The sequence below is a fragment of the Excalfactoria chinensis genome, chromosome 1 (genome assembly GCF_039878825.1).
Source record: "Excalfactoria chinensis isolate bCotChi1 chromosome 1, bCotChi1.hap2, whole genome shotgun sequence".
Taxonomy (NCBI): domain Eukaryota; kingdom Metazoa; phylum Chordata; class Aves; order Galliformes; family Phasianidae; genus Excalfactoria; species Excalfactoria chinensis.
The window spans coordinates 14,560,187-14,581,684 of NC_092825.1; the positions used below are offsets into that span (position 1 = coordinate 14,560,187).

Below are 21,498 nucleotides of genomic sequence, written 5' to 3' on the forward strand. Positions count from 1 at the left end.
ATAATTTAAGACTCGTGTTTTACCTTCAGCATGTCCTCAAGGACTTGAAATTAATTTTAGGTGACTTGTTTTTCTTTTGGCAATATTTCTTTGATGTTTTATTCCCATGCCAAGAGGGAGGTATGATGAAGAAACTGGACAAAAATGAGCTGATATCAGCTTCCACTGATAACCTGGAAGAGGTATCATGATTGATCTATCAAGCAAAAGCTGGTTGTAATGTATTTGAATTCTAACTCATCTCTGCAGTACTGAAGTTACCTCATACTTCTTATATCCCCAGAGTTGTATGGATTAAGCTACTGTTATCAGATTGTCTTTGAGCCAGATGGGACTTTTTGTGATTTCCTAATGTAATCTGGTGTGTAAGAGAAAGCAGGCCTTCCCAGAACTCATTTCTGGCTTGAACTAGGACATATATCTTGCTATAAAAACACTGTATGGTTGCCAAACGCTTCCACTGCTGGTGAATCCATTTGCAGCCTTTAGTGTGTAGTTACAGGAGCTAAAAAATGTGTAAGGCACACATTTTTGCAAATATTTTTTACTTTCAGGCTTATGCTGTAATCTGAAAACCTTCTTAAACCACTTCTTTAAAGTGGTTGCACTTTAGCACTTGTAATTGAATCCTTTCATTTTGCATATTGATCACAAACCTCAAAGTTGGAAGATAAGGAATATAATTGAGAATATGTTTGGAAATTCAGGCAACAGGAGTGGTTCTGGTGGGTTGGTCAGTCTCACTCCAGTCTTCCTGCTGGGTCAAGAGCTCTTTCCTGAAGCCTTGGCTTTGCTTTAGCCACTGTCATTCTTATCCTGTTGAGTTTTTTGCAACTGTGTACAGAAAAACAAAAGAAAGAGTGATAAACTGGTAAAGGAATAAGCACAGGAAAAAACTCACTCCTCACTCCCACTCTACCCCCTTCAAAATTTGGGCTGAAATATCTAACTGTTCTTGCCAGCTGGAATGAAGTAGGAGTTGACTTTTTTGAGTGTGATTCCTGTATTTATTAATTCTCTTCCTTATTTCTTTGACGTTAATGAGTTGGAGGGTTTTTTTTCTGGTGGATTATTTTTTGGTTCTAGAAATGCTGTATGATATATATATATATATGTGTGTGTGTGTTTGTGTGTGTGTGTGTGTGTTTCCAGAATTGAACTGATGATGAGCAGAAAAACCTTCTTGAAATGTGCAGTTTGTTTGCTTTATTTGCCTTTGGAAGAAAACCTGGTTTTAGTAGTTTTCTGTTGTTGTTTAAATCTTAGAGTTTCAGTGGATGTTTTTAAAACTGTTAGGTGTACTCCCCACTGTACAGTATGTGTATGTACAGCTACACGTCACTTTATGGTTGTAAGTGTATAAGTTGTCAGTGAGTAGCAGACTGCTGATCTTTCCTAAGTTACAGTCAGTCTTTAGTAGGCATAAATAAAAAGTGCAGTTTGGCTCAGTAATATTTTCAGTAAAACACATCTACACATGACCAGAGCCTCTAAAAGCTGGAAAGGAAATCCAGAGCAAATATTTATCCAACACACACACATAATAACGTAGTTGTCTAAAGGGAAAATATCCTCATCCATGGTGCCAAATGAATCTCTTCCTTCCTTTCTAAAGAGAGAAACAAAGAATCCAGGGAGGTGAAGATGGAGAGGCATTACTTAGAATGTTCCATAGCTATAAATGCAAATGAAGCGTGACTGGAAATGCGAGGATTTTAAGCTTCACACTGACAGGAGTCCTCCTGTCACTCACCAGGAGGAATGGATCACAGATAATGACATCTTAAGCATGGGAGGGATCATCTGACTCTTCCAGCCAAAAGGGCTGAAGTTGCTTTTCCTGTCTGTACAGGAACGTTCTTAATCTGCGTAATCTAATGGGTCCTTCCGAGCCTCATTATAGGAGTGATGACAGCACACATTTTGGGTACGAGACTGCAGCATTGGAGTGGATGATTCAGTGATTCGTTCCTGCAGAACAATGTTGAAATGTCTGCTGAATGAAGTATACGAAGAGCTTCGTCTGCTGGAAACACCAAATAGAAGTGGATGATCAAAAAATTCTTTTGGAGCTGTTGCTATTATAGATTTGTAGAGGACCACGCATTACTACAGCCTTGTTTGTGTGCTCTCCAGCACTATGCTGGTGCTAGATGAGGGTTTGGGTTTGGAAGACAGAGACTGAGCTGGGGTGGCTAAACTAATATATTATGGTTAGCAGGGTTTATAGTGTTTGCTTTTTTAGATCATGCTTGGTGCAGATGAACAAACCACTGAACAATGCTACAACAGCTAACTTTCAGTGCTTCCATTTCACACTTTCTGTATCTAAATGATAAGTGAAACCTAATTTGCTGCTATTGTATTTGGAAGATGAAAGGATAGGCAATATCCTTCTGGATTTTTACCTCACTGAGGGCTTTTTTTCCCTGTGTTTGTGCATGACTGTAGAGGGCGGTTCTGCAGCTGATAATAGTTTATGCCAGCACTCTGTGCTACAGGCGTGCTTTGTGGGCTGGCACGCATCTTATGGCACACATGAAGCATTAGCTAATTCTCATTGAAGGATGTTCAAGCCTGCTGCTATACTAATTTTAGCAACTCAATGAAGTGGAGATGATGGTGGCAGCAGCTGAGAGTAAACAAACCAGGTGACTTTGAGAAGAGTCACCTGGTGACGTGGACTGGTGAACCGAAGGAACTCAGCATGAGACTGAAATGCTCTGGTAGGAAATAAGGTCCTTTCCCACAAGGATTTTTGCATCCTGCTCTGTTCAGCAGGCTGTTGGGAGTCCATTCGTGCTTAAAAAACTACTGTTCTGGGTTATGATTTTTATAAGTATGTTAAAGAACTTGAGAGCATTCATCCTTCACACTAAAAGTTCTGCTGAACTTCTCTCCCTCTCTGGTATGTGTTTTTAAACCATGTGTGTGTAACTCTGTGGCTTCTTCTGTTTTGTTGCCAACCGACTCAATGATTCCTTCCGTGAAGAGGAAATTAACAGAATGTACCTATGAAGGTAGAGCTCCAAATATGTGTGTGTGATCTTCGGGCACATCTGGGATGTTAGAAAAGGGGGGTGATTTGTTGCTGGTGGTTGTGACCAGCCAAAATACCCTGTTTGAAGGCCTCTTCTGTATAGAAACGCCAACAGCTCCTATCACAGCCCCAGGAACTGTATGCAGCAAACTGACTGTAAAGCTGTGTTGGAGTCCCTTTGTCACAGTACCCTTGGTGTAATTGTTCCTGATATGAAGGTCAAATACCTGCTGCAGCAGCAAAGCTGGAGAAAAGCAGAGGAACGTTTTCAGTGCAAGTTTTGCTTTCTTACTGACTCAGCAGCCTACAGTCACCTTCGGCTCAGAAATTCTGGAGTAGAATTAGGAGCTGATGAAGCAGCCCGCCTTCTTAAAGTGTGCTGATGCTTTGTACTGCCTCTGCACCTTCACCTCAGCCTTGTTTTTCCTCAATGTAATGTCCTGGACTCCCAGATGCTGACAGGGGTGTTTCTGGGAGATCAGTCCAGTGCTTTACCTAGCTGGTGGAGGATGGGTTGTGCTCTTGCACTCTCTCAGGCTTACCAAGACCAGAGAAAGAAAGGCTTCAATTACAGCCCAGCACCAGCAGCAGGATGGAGTTCTGGTCTAGTCCTATTCCGTGGCTACCTTGTGCAGCCTGCTCTAGATATTGCCCAATACTTGTTGACAGCGGTTGTGAGAAGCTGCCAGAAGCCTGGGGGGCCCAAACCAGGAGGATCCCATGCTCCTCTGATGCCTTCTGTGGGGGCAGTTTATCTCAGTGCAGCCCTGTGCTGACAAAGATAGATTGTTTCTGGTTCTGAAATTCGCTCCTTTGCTGCCTCAGTTGCTGCCCACACATTGTGTTATGTAGATGCAGCATGCTCTTCCTCCTGCTTTCTTCTTGGCTTTTTTTTTGCCTGCCCAGCTTGGCTTCATGTATTGTGAGGCTGGAAGTGGCTGAAACCTCGAGTGGGGCGGCGTGGATGCTGCACTGCTTGCCTCTGTTGTATAACCAAGCAGGAGATTTTAGGAGCTCTGTGTAGAACTTGCCCTTCCCTGCTCGGTTCAGTAACGCAGAAGTCTTGGAGAGTCTGCAGCTATTCCTGAGCCAGGCGTTGAAATGTTTATAGCCTGTTTCATTTCTTCTGCCAAAAACACGGAGTGAAAACACTTCCTGCACTAACGACAACATTCTTCACAGCTCTCTTCATTTTGGATGGATCTGCAACTCTTCTGGCGTTTTTATTCTCTGAAATTTCTGAGAATTCACAGAGCGGTAGTTCTCATGACTTTTAAGCTGACAAAAGTGCATCTAACAATAGAGAACCTCACAGCGGGTGCTTCAAGAGTGGAATCTATCTCAGTGAGCTGTTGATTTTTAAGGTAATTGGCATGTTTTCAGGAAGCTTTTTAAATTAAAGCCCATCACAAAAGTGAAATGCTCCTGTCTTTTCTGTGTTTATTATAACATAATAAAGCTCAACTGTAAAAGCTGTATGTAAATGTAAGGTCACTAATTAAACATTAGCATAATTATTCTGTTCCAACTGTAGACATCTCAGTTCTTTCTAACATCACGCGGTCCAACTGGGATGCAACAGGAGTGGCGAGAGAGGAGACCACACCACTTTGCATAGATTTTATTGAATAAGATGTGCTTTTAAAATTAGGCTTCCTTATCACGTAAGACAGAAGAACATTTGACACATAATACAAAACTCTGCAATTGAGATGAAGAACACCACACCACTGGGCAGCTGGATGAAAGTTCAGGCTCAGCCTTCGCTGCTGCTGCTTCTGGATCAGCTCTGCCTTCTATCAGTGCAGAGGAAGTCCGAGCCTCTCTCTGTAGGTTTATGCTAAGAGACTCAGAAATTGGTTCCCCAAAGCTCTGCCTCTTGAAGATAATGGAGCAGGAGATTTGCCTTAAAAAAAAACAACGAACCAAAACAAAAACAAAAAAAAACAAAAAAACACTCAAAAAATGGTAATTGGAGGTATAACATAACAGTGAAGAAAGGAGAAGGGAGGAAAAAAAGAGCAAAAGGAGAAAGGGGGGTTGTTTAAATGCTGAATTTGAGATAGGTTGGCTTAAAGTGAGCTGGCTTAGCTGTTTCTGAAAGTGACAGGTCCCTTCAGTTTGATGCGTGCAGGTAAACTGGACTGAGCTGGAGAAGGCTTATGGTGAAAATGTGCTTGTGTTTTATTCTCTTTCTTTTTAAATATTTAACTGTTTCATTTCTCTGCTCCTTACCAAAGTGCTCATATAGAATGTAGGAGGAAGGAGGAAAAGATGTGCGCTAGATAAACATAGTTCATTTTTAATGTATCCTGTCTACCTCTCTGGCTTCATGAAACAGCTGTATTCCCATTAGAAAATCTTCTCCCCCCTCGTTCTGCATGAGAAATTCTTTCAAGCAAGCAGGAGGCCTGACCGCAAAGGAGAACTGTTGAATTAACAAAGCAAGGCATTTGCAAATGGAATAAAATGAAAAGCTCTTACTTCCATCTTTCAGATTCGCTGACTTTTTCCCTCCATCTTATCTCATTAGCATTCAAGTGTCTTACTTCTTGTCCTCATGCGTAGTCTGGTTGGATTTAAAAAGGAAGAGTGTTTTTATAATTATTTTCTTCCCCATATCACAGACAATGTAGTTTAGCAAAGATCAGCTAAAGATAAAACAGTGCAGGGTAAGTTTTGTAGGACAACATGAAAGCAGGTTCTTGAGGCAAGAGGAATGACAGTTCTGTAAGAGTAGCTAAATGCGTGGAGAATGCATTTTTGATACTTGTGCAGTAGTATCATAGTCATAGAATGGCCTGGGTTGAAATGGACCACAATGATGTTTCAACCCCCCTGCTACGTGCGGGGTCACCAACCACCAGACCAGGCTGCCCAGAGCCACATCCAGCCTGGTCTTGAATGCCTCCAGGGATGGGGCATCCACAGCCTCCTTGGGCAGATCAGGAGAGGTCTTGGATTTTTTTTGTTTGGTTTTGAATTTGTTCATCCAGGATTCCTCACCACTGAATGTCTCGTGCTTAAAAAATAACAAGCACCAAGAAGCAACCCAACATGACAGAACTTTACTTTTGCTATATCAGATGTTACTGCGGCACTAACTGCTGAAGGTTCCATAGGTGAATCTGAGCCCCTAAACGGCTGTTTTTGTTCTAAGGAATGCATTCACTGATATTTTAAACTGTGCTCATAGAAAGAGGACACTGTAGTTGCAACGTGTTGGAAGTATGTAGGTTGCTCCAAAAGTAATACATCCTATTTATTTCCATGAAGATTACAGCAGCTACAAAGAGCACAATGGCGCTATTTGAACAAATTCTCAGCTACAAAGCACAGTTTTTCAACATCACCACCACCATTAGCTGTGCACTTTGCCCGGTACGAACAAGAGCCTGCAGGCCGTGCTTGTAAAAATCTGTACCAACTTGAAAGCTCATAAATTTAAGAGGTGACTTAAAGAAGAAAGGACAGCTAATAAAGTGAAGCTGCTGGAACAGTGTGTTAGTCAAGTCCTTTTCTCTCCCAAACATTTCTCATGCAAAAAATTAGAATGTCCTGCACTGTCTGGTATCAAAAGCTAGCATATTATTTGAAGTCTTGTGGATAGATGTGTGGTAAGGTTTTTGAGTCTCCATGGCTCTCAAGTCACGGATGGAAAACACAGAAGCCTCTGGGGAGGAGAGGGAGAGAAATGGGAGTCAGGCAAAGGCAGAAGGTACATATGTTGGAGATAGCTTCTAGCACTGGCGCTGAGATCCAGTTTGGTGGTGTGTGGTTGAGATTTAGCATGTTCATTACCTGTTAGACAATGTACTTGAACTCCAGTAATTGTTCAAAGGGTTAAAGGGAGATTTGCCATAATTAACCTAGACGTAGCAGAGTTATTTCTGTCTTATTAAGCACTGGTGTTTCCCCGTGTAAATGTGACAGGATATATCCAATGGTATTTGGCACTTCTGCTATTTTAACTATGTCTCATTTGATTTAACGCTGAGCAGGTTACAGTATTCTCTTTAGGCTCTGCTCTCGAAGCAATTTTTTCTCTCTTTGTCTCACAGTGAGATTTTGCTGCATACCTGTATGCCTCCAAAGGAAAGCTATTATGTAAAATAGCTACTGGGAGTCTCCCTAATCCACCTCCAATCCCCTTATTAAAGGAAACATCCGCTTTACTGCACATGCAGTATTGAATTAGAAAGCCAACTTACTGCGTAATGCCTTCCCAGCCTAACATAGCATCTTCCTTTCCCAAATACTGCTTGGTTTTGTTTGGTCTCTCTGAATTAGATATCTGAGTATTTATGAGGTTTTTTAGCAAAATGTTACTTATGATTCACTTATGTATTCTGAGGGGGGAACTGAATTTTTTCAGTAGCTATCGGGGGCTGATGGCATGGTGGGGAATGATAGAAAGAGTGGTCAGGCACTGGAATGGACTGCCCAGGGAGGTGGTGGAGTCACCGACCCTGGGGGTGTTCAGGGAACAACTGGATGTTGTGCTGAGGGACATGGTTTAGTGGGAGCTATTGGTAATAGGTGAATGGTTGGACTGGATGATCTTTTAGGTCTTTTCCAACCTTGGTGATTCTATGATTCTGTGCTTCTAAAGCTTGTTTTTAAAAGTGCAGCAGCATCCAGAAAGTTCACTTGGAGAGTCTTTAAAGCATTTTTGTGGGGTGTCACCTCCATGTCTAGTTGAGCCATGCCCTCAGTCTCTTGTTATGTCATATGCAGCCGTGACTGACGTGCCTGGAAGGGAAATGGATTAATCATAGACCTGAAGCACGGCCTTCTTTGAGTGTACCCCTTTGGGGTGGTGGGGGAGGGAGGGCACCGGACTTTTGGCTGTCTGAGAACAAGCTCCAAGCTCCAAGAGTGCGCTTCTCTCATCACCATGGACAATACACATCTGTAAAACTCAGTGGGTAGATGTGATGTTGTCTTGTGGGTTGTCCTCTAGAATTTGTGGGTTCTGGTCTTTATGGCCAGTTTGGTTGCTCTGCAGGAGGACAACCTGGGGCTCGAGAATTTCAGTTCAGTTTAGCCAAACTGTAGATTATTTCAGGGCAGAGAGCAAGAAAGAACAGTTCTTTTTTTTCTTTTTCTTTTTTTTTGTTTTTCTTTTCTCTATCCTTTGTGGTTTCTGTTGCTTAGCAAACTCAGAGTATTTAACTAACCAGACATGGAGATTTTACAACACCAGACCCATGCTGCTGCCAAAGTACCAACAAATGCTGCTTTAAAGAGTGGAACAGGCCAGAGCTGAGGTGGGTTTAAATTGCAGAGTTGCATACTTGAAATTTAGGGAACGCTATGTAAAGTGAAGCTGATCAGATGCTGTTGTTTTTTGCCTTGTTTGATAGGAGTTCTGTCTTGTTCATTGTGCACCCTTTAACTCTGCCTCCTTTGCATAAAGTAATTCTGTATCTAGCTCTTCTTGTTCTCCTAGTGTTCACGTTTCTGGGTTTTGTTTTGTTTTTAATAGGATGAGATACAGTACAATCAGAACAGCAAGGATTATAAAAGCTGGAAGATCTGTGTAGGCTTTCAAGAACACTGAGGTTAATTTACACTGTGTGTGGTTTTCTTATGTACACAGAACGCTTATTCACGTCCTCTTTTTTTGTTTTATTTTTCAAATACCTAACAGGGATTTTTTTTCCCTGTAATGGTCTTGAGAGATTAACATCCCCTCTGGAACGTTCTGTGATATTGCACAAGCTCCAGTGTATGGGAATTACAAGAACTGCTTCCGTTCATCTGAGTGCATGCTCTCGTTATGCAGCAAGGCAAGCTCTTGAAAGTGTAGGAAATGCTAAGTGCAAGCACAGTTTTCTTGCTGTAATTAAAATTGCTTGTAGACACGTAATTAGAAACACCTCTGTTTTAATGTGTGCCCTTATGCCCATATCTTTCTCTTTATTTGCAGGGGAAACAATCCCTGCTGCAACAGCAAGAGTTTTCCTCTTGTATCATGTCACAGCATACTATAGTTTTCAGAATAAATTTGGAGTTTTTTTGCTAGAGGATAAGTTGACTTCACTGCTCCACGTCTTCTTTCTGGGGCTGTTAACAAAGCATCAGTGGTGAGATGACAGCACACTCCTGTCTGCTGGAATACAACCTGTAGCCTCCCGGTGGAACACATCACATTGTGCTGTTCTCTCACTTCATCTTTTTCTCTCCTAATTCTATGCTCTGAACCTCTTAGTGTGGCAGGAATATGGATAATCTACCACCATCTAGCTGGCACAGCAGATAAAATGATGGGAGCTTCTGCGGCAGCCCCTTGTGCACTGGGGGGAGTGGATTTATCAGATCTTCTGAATGCTTACAGTTCCAAACTCCTGCGGGCACATGCTGATTGAAGTGACAAAGTTCAGATAACAAAACTTGACCGCAAATTTACAAGACTGTATAAAAAGAAACAGAAGAGGATGCCATAGGGTAGAACATAATCTGTGATTCGTGTAAAACTGCAAAGCTTGAACCCCTCTGTCTATGGTGATAGTAGAATTAGCAAGTATTTCTGTTCTGGTTTGCTGTAAGCTTGAAATACGCCTGCTGTTCTATTTACTGCCAAGGCTGAGCTAAAAAACTCAGCAGCCCAGAGAACAAAAACCAGAGTAATTCTGTCATTAAAAAAAAGGAAAGAACAAAAGAGATTCCCAGTCTTCTTTTTGTCACGTCCCTTGAGTGCTATTTTGGCAAAGCGATTGGTGACAGCAAGTCTGTTGTAGCTCTAGACTAAAATAAGATCATGGCAACGATACTGTCAGTGACAAAAAGCAAAGCTAATTAGCCACAAAAAAGCCTTGTGCATAGTTGATAGTTCATGAAAGAGAATATGTATATCTGTGTATATATATGTACGTTTATACATGCATACATACATAATTTCTTGGAATTTAGTCAGGCACACTGTAACCTTGGAAAAAGTAGAAATCTGAACTCAGTCCCTCATCCCATAACCTGTTCTTGTACTGTGATGTACTCAAGACTGTAATGCATCCATCTGACTTGAATAAAAATATTGGCGTGCCAGAAGTTGACAGAGCATTATATGGCATTGGAGAATGTTATGAGTATGTGTATGTTTTTTCCGACCCACACATATGGGAGGAAAAAGAGGAATAGGTTTTTGTTTTTTTTACATTTGATGAGCAACAGGTAGCCTTTCCTGCTGGTTATTTCTTTGGGGAATAAAGGATGTGTCAAGCTGCATTTAGCTAAAGGTAGCTTGTACCAAAGGATGTATCTGTAAAAGAGAACTTTGAAGTCATTTTTCTACTTGCTTTAACAGTTTGAACTGAATGTTTTTGTACGTGGTGTGCACTTCTTGTAAAGTTATTCCAGATCTTGATTATTTGCTTTTTATGGTGAACATGTTTGCTGTAGCTCAAATGAAAACAAGAAAACAGCAACAAAAACCCATCTTATTTGCCATATTCATGTTTTATTGTTCTTCAGGATAACTGAATCTTTTTCTTCTATCCTGCTTAACAGAGGAGGAACTCAGGAAGCTGAGAGAAGAAACAAATGCTGAAACATTGAGGCAAGAGCTAGAAAAGGAACGACAGAGGAGGCTAGAACTAGAACAAAAAGTCAATGAAGTACTTAAAGCAAGGTAAGAGAAATGTCTTCACTGTATAGCTAAAAGCCACTTGAGGTCTTGGAACTCTCTGAATGAGGAGTTTTGGTGAAAACATCAATTACCAGCCTAGACTCTCTTAGATGAGTAATTCACAGAGAGAGAAGCTGTGTTTTCCTGTAAAAGTACATCAGGAAGCTGAGAGAAGAAACAAAGGCTGAAACATTAAGGCAAGGGCTTTAAAAGAGGAGCAGTAGAGAAACTGAAAGCTAAAACATAAAGTCAAAGAATTACTTAAAGAAAGGTAAGAGAAATGTCTTCGCTGTATAGCTGAAAGCCACTTGAGGTTTCAGACTCAATGAATGAAGAGTTTGGGTGAAAATATCCATTTCCAGCTTAGACCCTCTTAAAATAAATGAGTGGTTCACAGAGAGAGATGCCGTGCTTTCCTATGAAAGTACATCTTGTACAGAGAAGTACTCCCATTTTACTTGACCTTTCATACTATCATAGCAACAGGGATGTCCTGACAGCTGTCTGTTTGGAGTATTCTTCCTATCACCATCTCTGGGGTCTGACCTACCTGGAGCTAGCAGTGTACACCGTGTGCTGCTGAATGCCACAGCCTGTGCCGTGCTGTTAGATATGTGTTGTCTTTTCAAACACTGTCATCTCCTGACTGCCCAGTCAATGCTGCTACTCTTCTGGTGAGTGTGAGGACATCCCAGTACCATACCACAGTCCTTAATGTGTGGGAGTGGCTGAAAATTGAGCCTTCCTTGCCACTGCAGTGACAAGTGAGTATATCCCTCCCCGTGCTCTTAAATTTGCTCATCTCTGAAGACATTTTTCCTGATGCTACTAAGCATCACATTTGATGTTGTCTCTTGTTAGTCTGCCTTTCTGTATGGAGACTTTAGATCTTAGAACTATAGCAGCTGCTTGGTGACCTTGTTGGTCTAACCCACTTGCCTACATTATCTTCCTCTGCATAGCCAAGGTTACTTGACTGAGTAGTTGGAGCTGTGGCTCAACATCAACTGCTGTCATCACTGAATAGTGCAAGCTGAGTTGGTAATTGTGCTCAGTAAACACTGCCAGCTATTTAGAGGTTACAAGCAAGAACAAACTGGCAAAACTTCTTGCCCTGGATATGAGATGTGCAATTCTATACAAACTTCACCTGCTACTTGATGCAGTACTTACCTGAGCATAAAAATGCTTTTATGGTTAGGCCAGCTGCCTATATACCCAGTATTCTGTTGCAGGGGGATGGGAGATGTTTATGGAGAACGTGTGAGCCTAGTTGCTTTCACTGATCTACCTCCCTCTGTAGTATCCAGACCCTATTTGCAGGCCTGCTATCAATGCATTTATTTATTCTTCTCTTTAAAATGCCAGTGCTATCTACCACTGGAAGCTATGGAAGTAGTTCAGAAGTTCACTGTTAAATAAAAAGAAGCACTTGCGGGGGTTTGTTTGTTTCTTTAGTACATTTCATAGTGCCTATATTTACAGAGTTGAGTTATTCACAGAAGTGAATAACTGTTGAGCATTCAGCTTAAGTAATACCTTTGGTTGCTTACTCTTCTCTGCAGACTGTAGAGTTCCAGCTTTTCCTGTGTTTCCCCTTCATTGCTTAAGTTACTATTCTTTATTTCTTCAGAAAAGCCTATGTTCACACAGTATTCAAAATGTAGGTTCACCAAGGCTTTTGTATAGCTGATGAATTAGGCATTCCCTCTTACTCTCAAAACCTAGTGCAGCATTAGATTATTTTTCTTTGCCTGATGATTTGTCAAAATCTCTGGTTCCATGCAGGAACTGGAATTGGTCTGTGTGCAGTCCTGACCCAAGCTGTATGCTTAGAAGGGACTCTGTGATGTCCTTGCAGAAGAGCCTTGTTCCGAAGCCACTCCTGTGGTTATGCACTAGGAATGCGACCTGCATGGCTCTGTATTGGGGGATTCTGAGATCTTCTGGTTGCTCTTAGAGCTGTGAAGTAGGATATTGTTTTTCACCTCCTGTCCTGGTTGGCTTTGCTGCATGCACATGTAACTTCCATTTAGTCTCTGGACTGAAAATTCATTGTTTGAGTGAACTGCTGGGGACGGTGGAAGGGGAACAAACTTGGACCTGCCCCCAGGCTGAGAATATCTGTTTGCTCTATAGCAGCATTACAAAGTGTGAATATTAGTAGGTAAAACTGATGCTTCAGGGCACCTTTTTTCTCTGGTGTGCTACCTGTTGTGGTTCAACCAAGCAGCAACACACAGTTATTTGCTCGCTCCCCTGCTTGGTTTGGGATGGGGGAGAGAATTAAAAAAAACCAAAGGAGAACTTGTGGGTTGAGATAAAACTATTTACTGAGATAGAGAAAAGGAAAATAGTTATCAGTATTTGTATATAAATGTGTATAGCAAGAGATGCAGAAGCAGTTGCTCATCATCCCCCAAACCAGTGCCCAAGTGGACCCTCAAGCAGCAGAATAGAAAGAGATGAACTACCACCACCTTCAAAAATCCTGCCAGTTGATTTCATATGGTATGGAATATCCTTTTGGCCAACTTACGTCGGCTGTCCTAATTTTGTTCCCTCCCAACTCTTTGGGCCTTTTGCTGTGAATGGCCTTGGCCCTATACAGCACAGCTTAGCAGACAACTGTAAACATTGGTGTGTTATCAATATTGCTTTTCTCCTAGAATCAAAACACAGTATTATACCAGACACTCTGAAGAAAACAATTCCATCCCAGCTGAAACTAAGACACTACTTTGAAGGTGTTTGAGTTAGTAGATTCCACAGTACTGGCTGTACCATCAACTCTGGCTCTTAGGCCTTCTCTGGAGACCAGGTGCACCTGGGTTCTAGGTTGTGCCCATGACAGAAGGGGGAGAATGATCTCATTCTTACTGAGAATTCTGAAGAAGGACAAAGACTTCCTCTGTAGGAGGTGCCTATCATCCGGCCTGTGGAGTTGCTCTTACAGGGGGCTTTGGGTTGTCCCAAGGTCTGATATTGGCCAGATATGGGTCTGACTGTGACTTGGAAGTACGTGCATTTTACGGAGAAAAGAGTCTGGTCTTTGTTTATCAAACTTTTAGGCTTTCTTTCAGCTCTCACAGTGTTTTCTGTCCAACTGTCAACATCTGTATTGGGTTGTGGGTGACCATAATCAGGAAGAATCTCTAGCAGGTGTGCTACTACTGAACTAAGGTGGCATGACCTCTCCACCTCAGTGCTGTATTCCCATTTAGATATCCTAAGGATTACACTAGCCCTTTTAACTTGACTTGCATTTGAGGATTACATTCAGCCAATTACCCATTTTATCCAAGTCTTTTTCTGACTCAGGATGCTACCATTCCAATCATTTTGGGACAAAGAGATCTATACCACCAAAAATAAATAAATAAATACATTTGAAATTGCTTTCCAGTTTACACTCAGAAGAAGAAAAATTGGTTTGCCTAGGCTTTTACTCATACCGTGTGTGAAATTCTTTTCCTCTGCTTTTTATTTGTTGGCACTTTACTATAGGCATTTGAAAATACTTATGTTATCTCTACAGGCAAATTGTTGACACAATCAAGCATATAATAGGCTAAATATCTATCTGCTAGCAGCTTAATTTTATTAAGTGAATTTGCCTTGGAAATTCGCTACTTGTAGGTACATCAACAAAACCATATTGGCCCAAGTCTCAGTTAAGTTTTCATGTCATCTTCAAGTAGATATACTTATAAAAATGTTTGCACGTATCCTCTTTGCTTACAGAATGAACTACTAGTGAAAAACAAACCAAGCTGTATTGTAAGGAGAAATTACTTTAGCTATTCCAGTATTCAGAATTATATGTGAAGCAGATCAGTACATGCAGCTGTATGAATACATGCAAAGCGTTCAGCAAGGAGAGAACAATGAATTAATGACATATATTTCATGTGTAGGACATGGGCTTATTTCATCAAATTGTTTGTAGGGAGGAGTGGAAGAAGGGGATGTTTAGTTGGATTTGTTTGTTGCAGTGTTCATTGTGTGTCTGGGCGTTCAGGAGGAGGCCCTCAGCTAAAGTTTTCCATAGATGCTTTGAGACAGCCCAGCATTTGGTGCAACAGCTGAAGCCAGTAACATTTTAGTAGTGGAACAATGAATAAATAATCTGGAATAGTCTGTGTGAGTAATGCTTGTTTAGTGTAAATTGTGGGCAGTTGCTGCCTTGTTTTACAGTTTGTTTCCAGTGCTGTCATACAATAAAAAATAAGATGTATTGCAACAACACTTACCAACAAGCTGTGTCGTATGCAGACCTTTTAGTACTACCATCGTGAGCTATTTTTAAGAAGAACAGACAGTGGTTCAGCATAAACCACCATTTCTTCTGTACCGTTCATTTTTATTGACTAACTGGCTCCTGGCTGAATGGCATCATCTTCCACGCATGCACTGTTTGGGGCTTAGTTGGCTTTGTCCCTCAAGAAGATGCTTTGGATCACAGTGAAGACTGTTGTGAATGCTGAAGACCTCTTTTCCTTTGGAAATGTCTGGTCAGGCTGGGACTCCACAAAGGTAGCAAGAAGCTGAGACCCAGGTCCAAAAGTTTGGCAGTGGTATTGCACTGGGATTGCTAACAAATCCAACTTGCTAAACTGTGTGTCTTATTATGTTTAACTTAGCGGCCTGTCACCAAATCTACTTCTGAAGTACCTCCTGTCAAGAGTAGTTTGGGGTGTTGGGTTTGTTTTTCTTTTATTTTTCTCTGGTCACAGACATTTAGATGAGACCTTGAGTTGATGGCAACTCGTCTGAGAGCTTTTCTTTTGTTTCTGAAGCTACAAACTACATTAGCCATGTAAAATGTGGGAATATCTATGTGGGAAGGACAAAGCCTTCTGAAATATTTGGTGTATTTCAATGGGAGGGAAATTGAAAATGTGAAAGTATTTAACTCAAGTATATAACAGCCCCTCAGGCTGAGATTCCTGACCGATTTGTCTTTAAAGTGAGCTGTGAAAATACCTCACTTTTGCATAATATTTATGCTTCTGTTATTGGAAGGGACCTTCTGTGGAAGTATGTATGTATGTGTGTTTCTTTGAGATCCAACAGAGACTTGACTGGCTTCCACAAAAGCTGTCAAAGGAATAGTGATGGGTTTGTGAACCCAATATTAGAGCTAGTCTGTAGGAAGAATACTTTGCACATGGCTGAGAGCAGCCCTGTAGCTGTTGTAAGGCTGTGTGCAATAGGTCAGGTCTTCGTGTATTTTTTTTTTGAGGGATTCTTTTGATTCACATTCAGTTCAACTCACAGCTGTAGTCAAGGCTGAAGATGCACAAAAGCAAAATATTTAGATAAGGTAAATGACCATCAGTTCAGCATCGAGGTTCCCTAAACACTTAGGTCATATGGCTACAAAAATAACAGTTTGGCACTATTCTGTGTGTTTCTGTGGGGCAGAATTGAGTGAAAGCCTCACTGATGTGTGCTTATCATTTTTGAACACTGCACATGTACTAGTCATGAACAGCTCTAACATCCATGCTTCCCTGCAAAGTGTATGTAAAAGAAATCCCACACTTGCACTCATCTTTTCTTAGCTGTAGCTTGCAATTTCCTGTTTTAATCAGCCATTGCTTCTAAGTGGGTTCAGTCTGTAGTTGTATAAACATGCCCTTCCCTCAGGAGGGTGGCCTGTTAGCCTCATTGACCGTAGCTTTTTTCTGTGCGGAAAGCATGCTTGCACAGGCATTAACGCAGCTTGTTTTCTTCAGTACAGGCAGCAGTTAGGAAGCCTGCATCAAAACACAACCTTCTGTGTTGTTTCAGGGGTGGTTCATATTTTCCAGCCTTCTAATTGGTCTCTGGCATGAGTAGAGGTTTAGAAACTGTAGGGAAGATGATTCCTGCCCATCAGGGGTCTTGCTGTAGTGGGTTGGGCTTCCCAATGGGTATACAAGCCTAAAGAATGAATTTTGAGCTTCCTGGACCAAATCTGTCTGAGGTGGTTAATTATAACCTGATTCACAGGTGCAGTAATGAGTTGTCATTAACCTGGTGATTCATAAAGGTCATGTTCTTCATGGGGAAAGAGTAAGAGGCAGATGGCAAGTAAGAGAGTGCCAAAAAATGAACAAATGGAAAAACCACCGGGAATGGCCAGAGCCAGACTCTGGTGTGCTACTGAGGAAGCCAGTAAGCCTGGCATTCCAGACTGTTGCTGGATGAGATCTTTCTTGATTCTTTTCCAAGTAACATAGAGAGTAATGACGCTGAGCTGCTTCTGAAAATAGATCCCAGCACGTCAAAGGAAGACCCAGCCTGAAGGCTCTGATGGTTGTTGGTAGTGGGATCCTGTCTCCATTCTATCACCAGAGCTGTTCAGGTGTGACATCCCCCAGGATGCTGTTCAAGCAATGGGAACCTGCCTGTGAATGACTGCTGCCTTCCTACCAAAATGTGTTTTCAGGGATACGTGGTGGCAGCGACAGATGGTGACTAAAAATGTCCCACCTGTGTGGTGTAACTGTGTTGGGAGAAAGACCCCGCTATATAACGGTCTGTGCAGATTTGATCATGTTAATTGCTCATCGTCTTTAGACAGACAGACCTGGAAACAAGGAGTTGGATGCATGTGGGGGAAGGAGCAAGGAGGAAGAACGGCTGAGTGGAGAACCTCAGGGTTGTACAGGTCTGGGGAAAAATTGCAGAGAAACACAAGTGAAAGTTTAGTGAGGAAAAAAACCAACTGCTGGGATTTAGGTGACTTCTGAGGACATGTGGAGAGCTGCTGCAAGTATAGAAACAATGTGGAAAAGTCCTGCAGAGGAGTGAAAGCAAGTGGTTTTCAAAGATGAAACCATGGAGTTCACCTTGATGGGTGTTCAGTTACTTTATAAATCAATAAACTATTTCTAAATGCTCCTTTTAGAAATAAACACAAATGTGGAAAGTCCATTATGTATGGGGAGTGCTTGAAGAAGGGAGGTAATTAGTCCTGTCATTTTTCCATCTTAATGAATCAGAATGCACAGATTCACAGAAGCCTTTGATGTGTGCAGACAATACGGTGAGATCTTTACCTATTGTATTCCTAAAGGGAAAGGCAAGATGCCTATAAACCCATCTATATTCTGTTACCTGCCTTGTGCAGTGTGATCTCCATTTGCTGACCTGCGTCCATCCCACTTGATTCCCTTCCTGAGGAGTGAGAGATGAACACTTGAAAGCACCTACCTTGTCTCCTTAAATAAGTGTCAGTGAAAGTACACATCCAACATACTATTGTTTTGAGTGATAACCTTTTTGATTATTCAGTTCTGTGTGATGTAAAGCTTGCTGCAGCTGTTCTGTTGCAAAGCTGCTTCTTTATTAGAGAAATCTTTCTGTAGCATGTCTGCACGGATGGCTAAAGACTTATGGGCTGATGCTGGAAGCGTTCTCAAGACACTTTAGCAGCTGGAGGCTATGGATACTGCAGATGTAATGTGGAGCCTTAACGTGTGCAGAATGGCCAAATGGTTCTTGTTTTCCAGAATGCTTGGTTTTAATGAATGAGAGCATTATTCTTGATCTGTCTTGAAGGATAAGACAGGTGATGCCTGATTCTTGTTGTGTCGTTTTGGAACATTATCATCACTGTTTTTCACACTGTTACTTGAATTTTGCATTTTACTTTTTTTTTAATATAGTTTCATCTTGGCATGGCATCTCTGCACCGAGAGCTAATGGTGTATCATTTGAAGTAATTCTTGGTATCTGCTCTTCTCACTGTGAAGATGAGTGGTATTGACTGTACTAACAGCAGCAGAATTCAAGGGTCGTGTAATAAACTGGTATTGTTTGAATACTGTGGTTATAGCTTGCAGTATGGGATCCCTTTTCATTTATTGCTGTGGGAAGAGTCAGGGCTCTGAAGAGTTTTCTAGCAGCATTGCAATAAACATATAATGCAAAGACAGAAGTAATACAACCAAACTGATACTAAAATATTTTGTTAAAAGATCAGATTGAGCTGTTGCTGACAGGAAATGGCTAAACTACACTTATCTGTCACATAGTGATATTTCTCTGGATCCCGAATGCAGCGTACAGTGATAATTTTAATCCTGCAATAGGACACACGTTTGGTTTTCTCTTAAATTAACTTGCAGGATTTTTTATTGTTTCTGTTTTTCTTTGTAGAGCTGAAGAAGTGTCTGCAGCTCAGCAGCCTGCAAAGCCACAGACACAAACCAATGGAGCAGGTAATTTTGGTCAGATCTGTATTAGCAATTTGATACAGTTCGTTTTTTTTCCGCTCCTTTCTTTTGAAGCTCTTCCAGAAAATGTTATGGGAAAGCTTGCTTGGTCGTGAATCAGACTTTTGAAGAAGCCAAGTAGAAAGAGCATCTGAGCAGATTCTTACATCTGTATATGTATGATTCTGCTTTTAGTCTTTGTAGATGATTTTATATGCTTGAATAAGGAATTTATTTTTTTATTAGAAGACCTTCAGGAATGTGAATGACTTCTTGCATGTCTGGCTGTTCAACCTGGAGAAGAGAAGGCTCCAGGGAGACCTGATAGCAGCCTTTCAGTATCTAATGGGGAGCTGTGACCCTCTTTCTTACACTGTTTTATTGGCCTTTCTTTCCAAAGAATAGTCTGTTGCTGCTAGAAAGTGATTTTCTGAGGTAGAGACAACACAAAAGATGTGTGTCCTGCTCTCATCTGCACTGCCTTATCCTGCTATGTATTTCCACTGAAACCAGCATAAAGAAAGCATGCGGTACTTTGTTGCTTTGCTGAAGTTTCCACCTCCTTTTCCTGTCAAATTAGCATGGCTGTAAGGCGATCATCCTGTTCTCTGCTTGGGAGTGTTTTGCTTTGCACTTCCTTTTCTCCAGATGACCCATCAACACAAATAGGAGTTCTGAGATTTGGGTCAGACTTTTGTTATAAGAAACACAGCAAAAAAATTTGTTAGTGTCTGCTAAAAATTCTCAATTGTTAAGAATATTTAATTGATTTCTGTACATCTATAGTAAGATGTTCCCGTGTGCTGTACTTACAGCAAAACTTGTGCTGGATGCAGGAATCACCTTTAGTCATCTTTACAAGCATGGTATAATCTGTGTTTCTGTGAAATGGTAGAACAAAATTTCCAGGAGACAGAAATACCATTACAAAGAATACGACCCTACCAAAACCAGCATATGGCAGCATGTGAAGTTTCATATGAAGATGTTTTCTAGTAATATCCTGATACACAGTGCTTCTTTTTTTGTAGATAAACGTAGTCACACGGTATGTTCAAGACTCCAGAAGTGGTTTTGTGACAAATTTGGGGAGTATGTTGAGGACTTCAGGTTTCAACCAGAGGAGAACACAGTGGAAACAGAGGAGCCACTTAGTGCTAGAAGGTAAATCTCCAACGTGATTGTAAGAAATCATTGGTTTGTTACAAGATGCTTCTATTCAAAGACAAAAAAACAGCGCCTCTTAGATGATATGAGCAAGTGTTTGTATCAGAAGTAATTAAACTGAAGGCTGTCTCAAATGGTTTGTCAGCACCCTGGATGGAACACAAAACTCTGTCTGCAGCCTGAGGTAGAAGAATTGTTCAGCAGGCTCTGTCGTGCGCTTCTCAAAATGTGAGCAAAAGCTCACAGAGCTTTTACATTTCAGTTTTTGGTTTGATGCAAGATAGCCTATGTTACTAGAAACACATTTCGTAACAGGCAAGAATGAAGCTAAATGCACAAACATTTAATCTATAACTGTGAGCAGTCTTCCAGAGACCAGGGGAGAACGACTGCATTTTAATAAAATTCACTCGTTGTCTTTTTAACAAGTTTCCTTTATTGATTTTTTTTTTCAGGTTGACTGAAAATATGAGAAGATTAAGTAAGTATTAAAAGCATTTCAATTTCTGCAAGTAGCACTTAGTAACTTTGTGGAGAGGACCGCTGCGTACAACATATGAGGCTTAGGAATACTTCTGCCAGTTCAGAAGCAGGAACGATTCTGAAATCCTGCATTAGTGTTTGGAGTGCAAAGTGACTTAGGTGAAGTAGGAGCTTGCTTTTAGTCTAGAATTGCACAGAATATCTCAGCAGGAAAAATGCAGTGCTAATTAAAATGTGAAAACACGTAATAAGTCAGAACAGGTTATTTCTACAGTGGCACGATCCTTATTCCTGAGCTGCCCACATGCTTCTTCTGAACTCCTTGTAGTTTGCTTGCTGGACTTTTGGCTTATGGTCTGACCTTATACTTTCAAAGGTCAGACCATGAGCGGGTCTTGCATTTTTTTCTCTTAGTAAACTAATAACTTATTTTGGAAGGTGAAGGGATGAGTGATGGCAGGTTAAACTAAGTAATTAAACGTCCTAGAAGTTCTGTACAGACAAGAATCGCTACAGCTTGAAAAAAAAAAGCTATTTTGTGCCCCAAATCTTTATGGTGTTATCAAGGGGAGGCACATAAGGGTCTTTAATCTTGGTATAATTGCAATTTTATTATCCTTAGAATCAATACCAGTACTTTGAGAGCAAACCTGTGATCTGTTCTCTGTAGCGAACGTGCTTTGCCTTTTGAGTAGCTCAAAAAAAATTGTACTGAGCTTATGCTTTGAGTGGTTCTTAAAGGTGCCTCTTGTTCAGGGGTGCCTGATTGCCACCTGCAGCTCTCAAAGGCCTTTCCATCAGCAGTGCTTTCCAAGTGGTGACCTTCCCTGTAGGTTTGGTGTGGGATGGTGAAACAGAGCAGATAGGAGGAACTGCTGTAAGCAGCGCTCAAGTCAGTGCCTTGTCTGATGCCTCAAGTCTGCCCTTCCATTTGTTTCATCCGCTGCTTTGTTTATGTCACTGACGCTCAAGGA

At 41.2% G+C, this 21,498-nt stretch overlaps 1 protein-coding gene across 1 annotated transcript in view; it reads left to right on the forward strand.

The window, feature by feature from the left end:
• The window catches only part of GRAMD4 (GRAM domain containing 4), a 73,398-nt gene that overhangs the window by 32,377 nt on the left and 19,523 nt on the right, over positions 1-21,498 (forward strand). The window contains exons 4-7 of the mRNA XM_072351596.1: positions 10,550-10,670; positions 18,819-18,880; positions 19,906-20,038; positions 20,497-20,522. Coding sequence (XP_072207697.1) covers positions 10,550-10,670; positions 18,819-18,880; positions 19,906-20,038; positions 20,497-20,522 — 342 coding nt within the window. The remainder of the gene's footprint in view (positions 1-10,549; positions 10,671-18,818; positions 18,881-19,905; positions 20,039-20,496; positions 20,523-21,498) is intronic.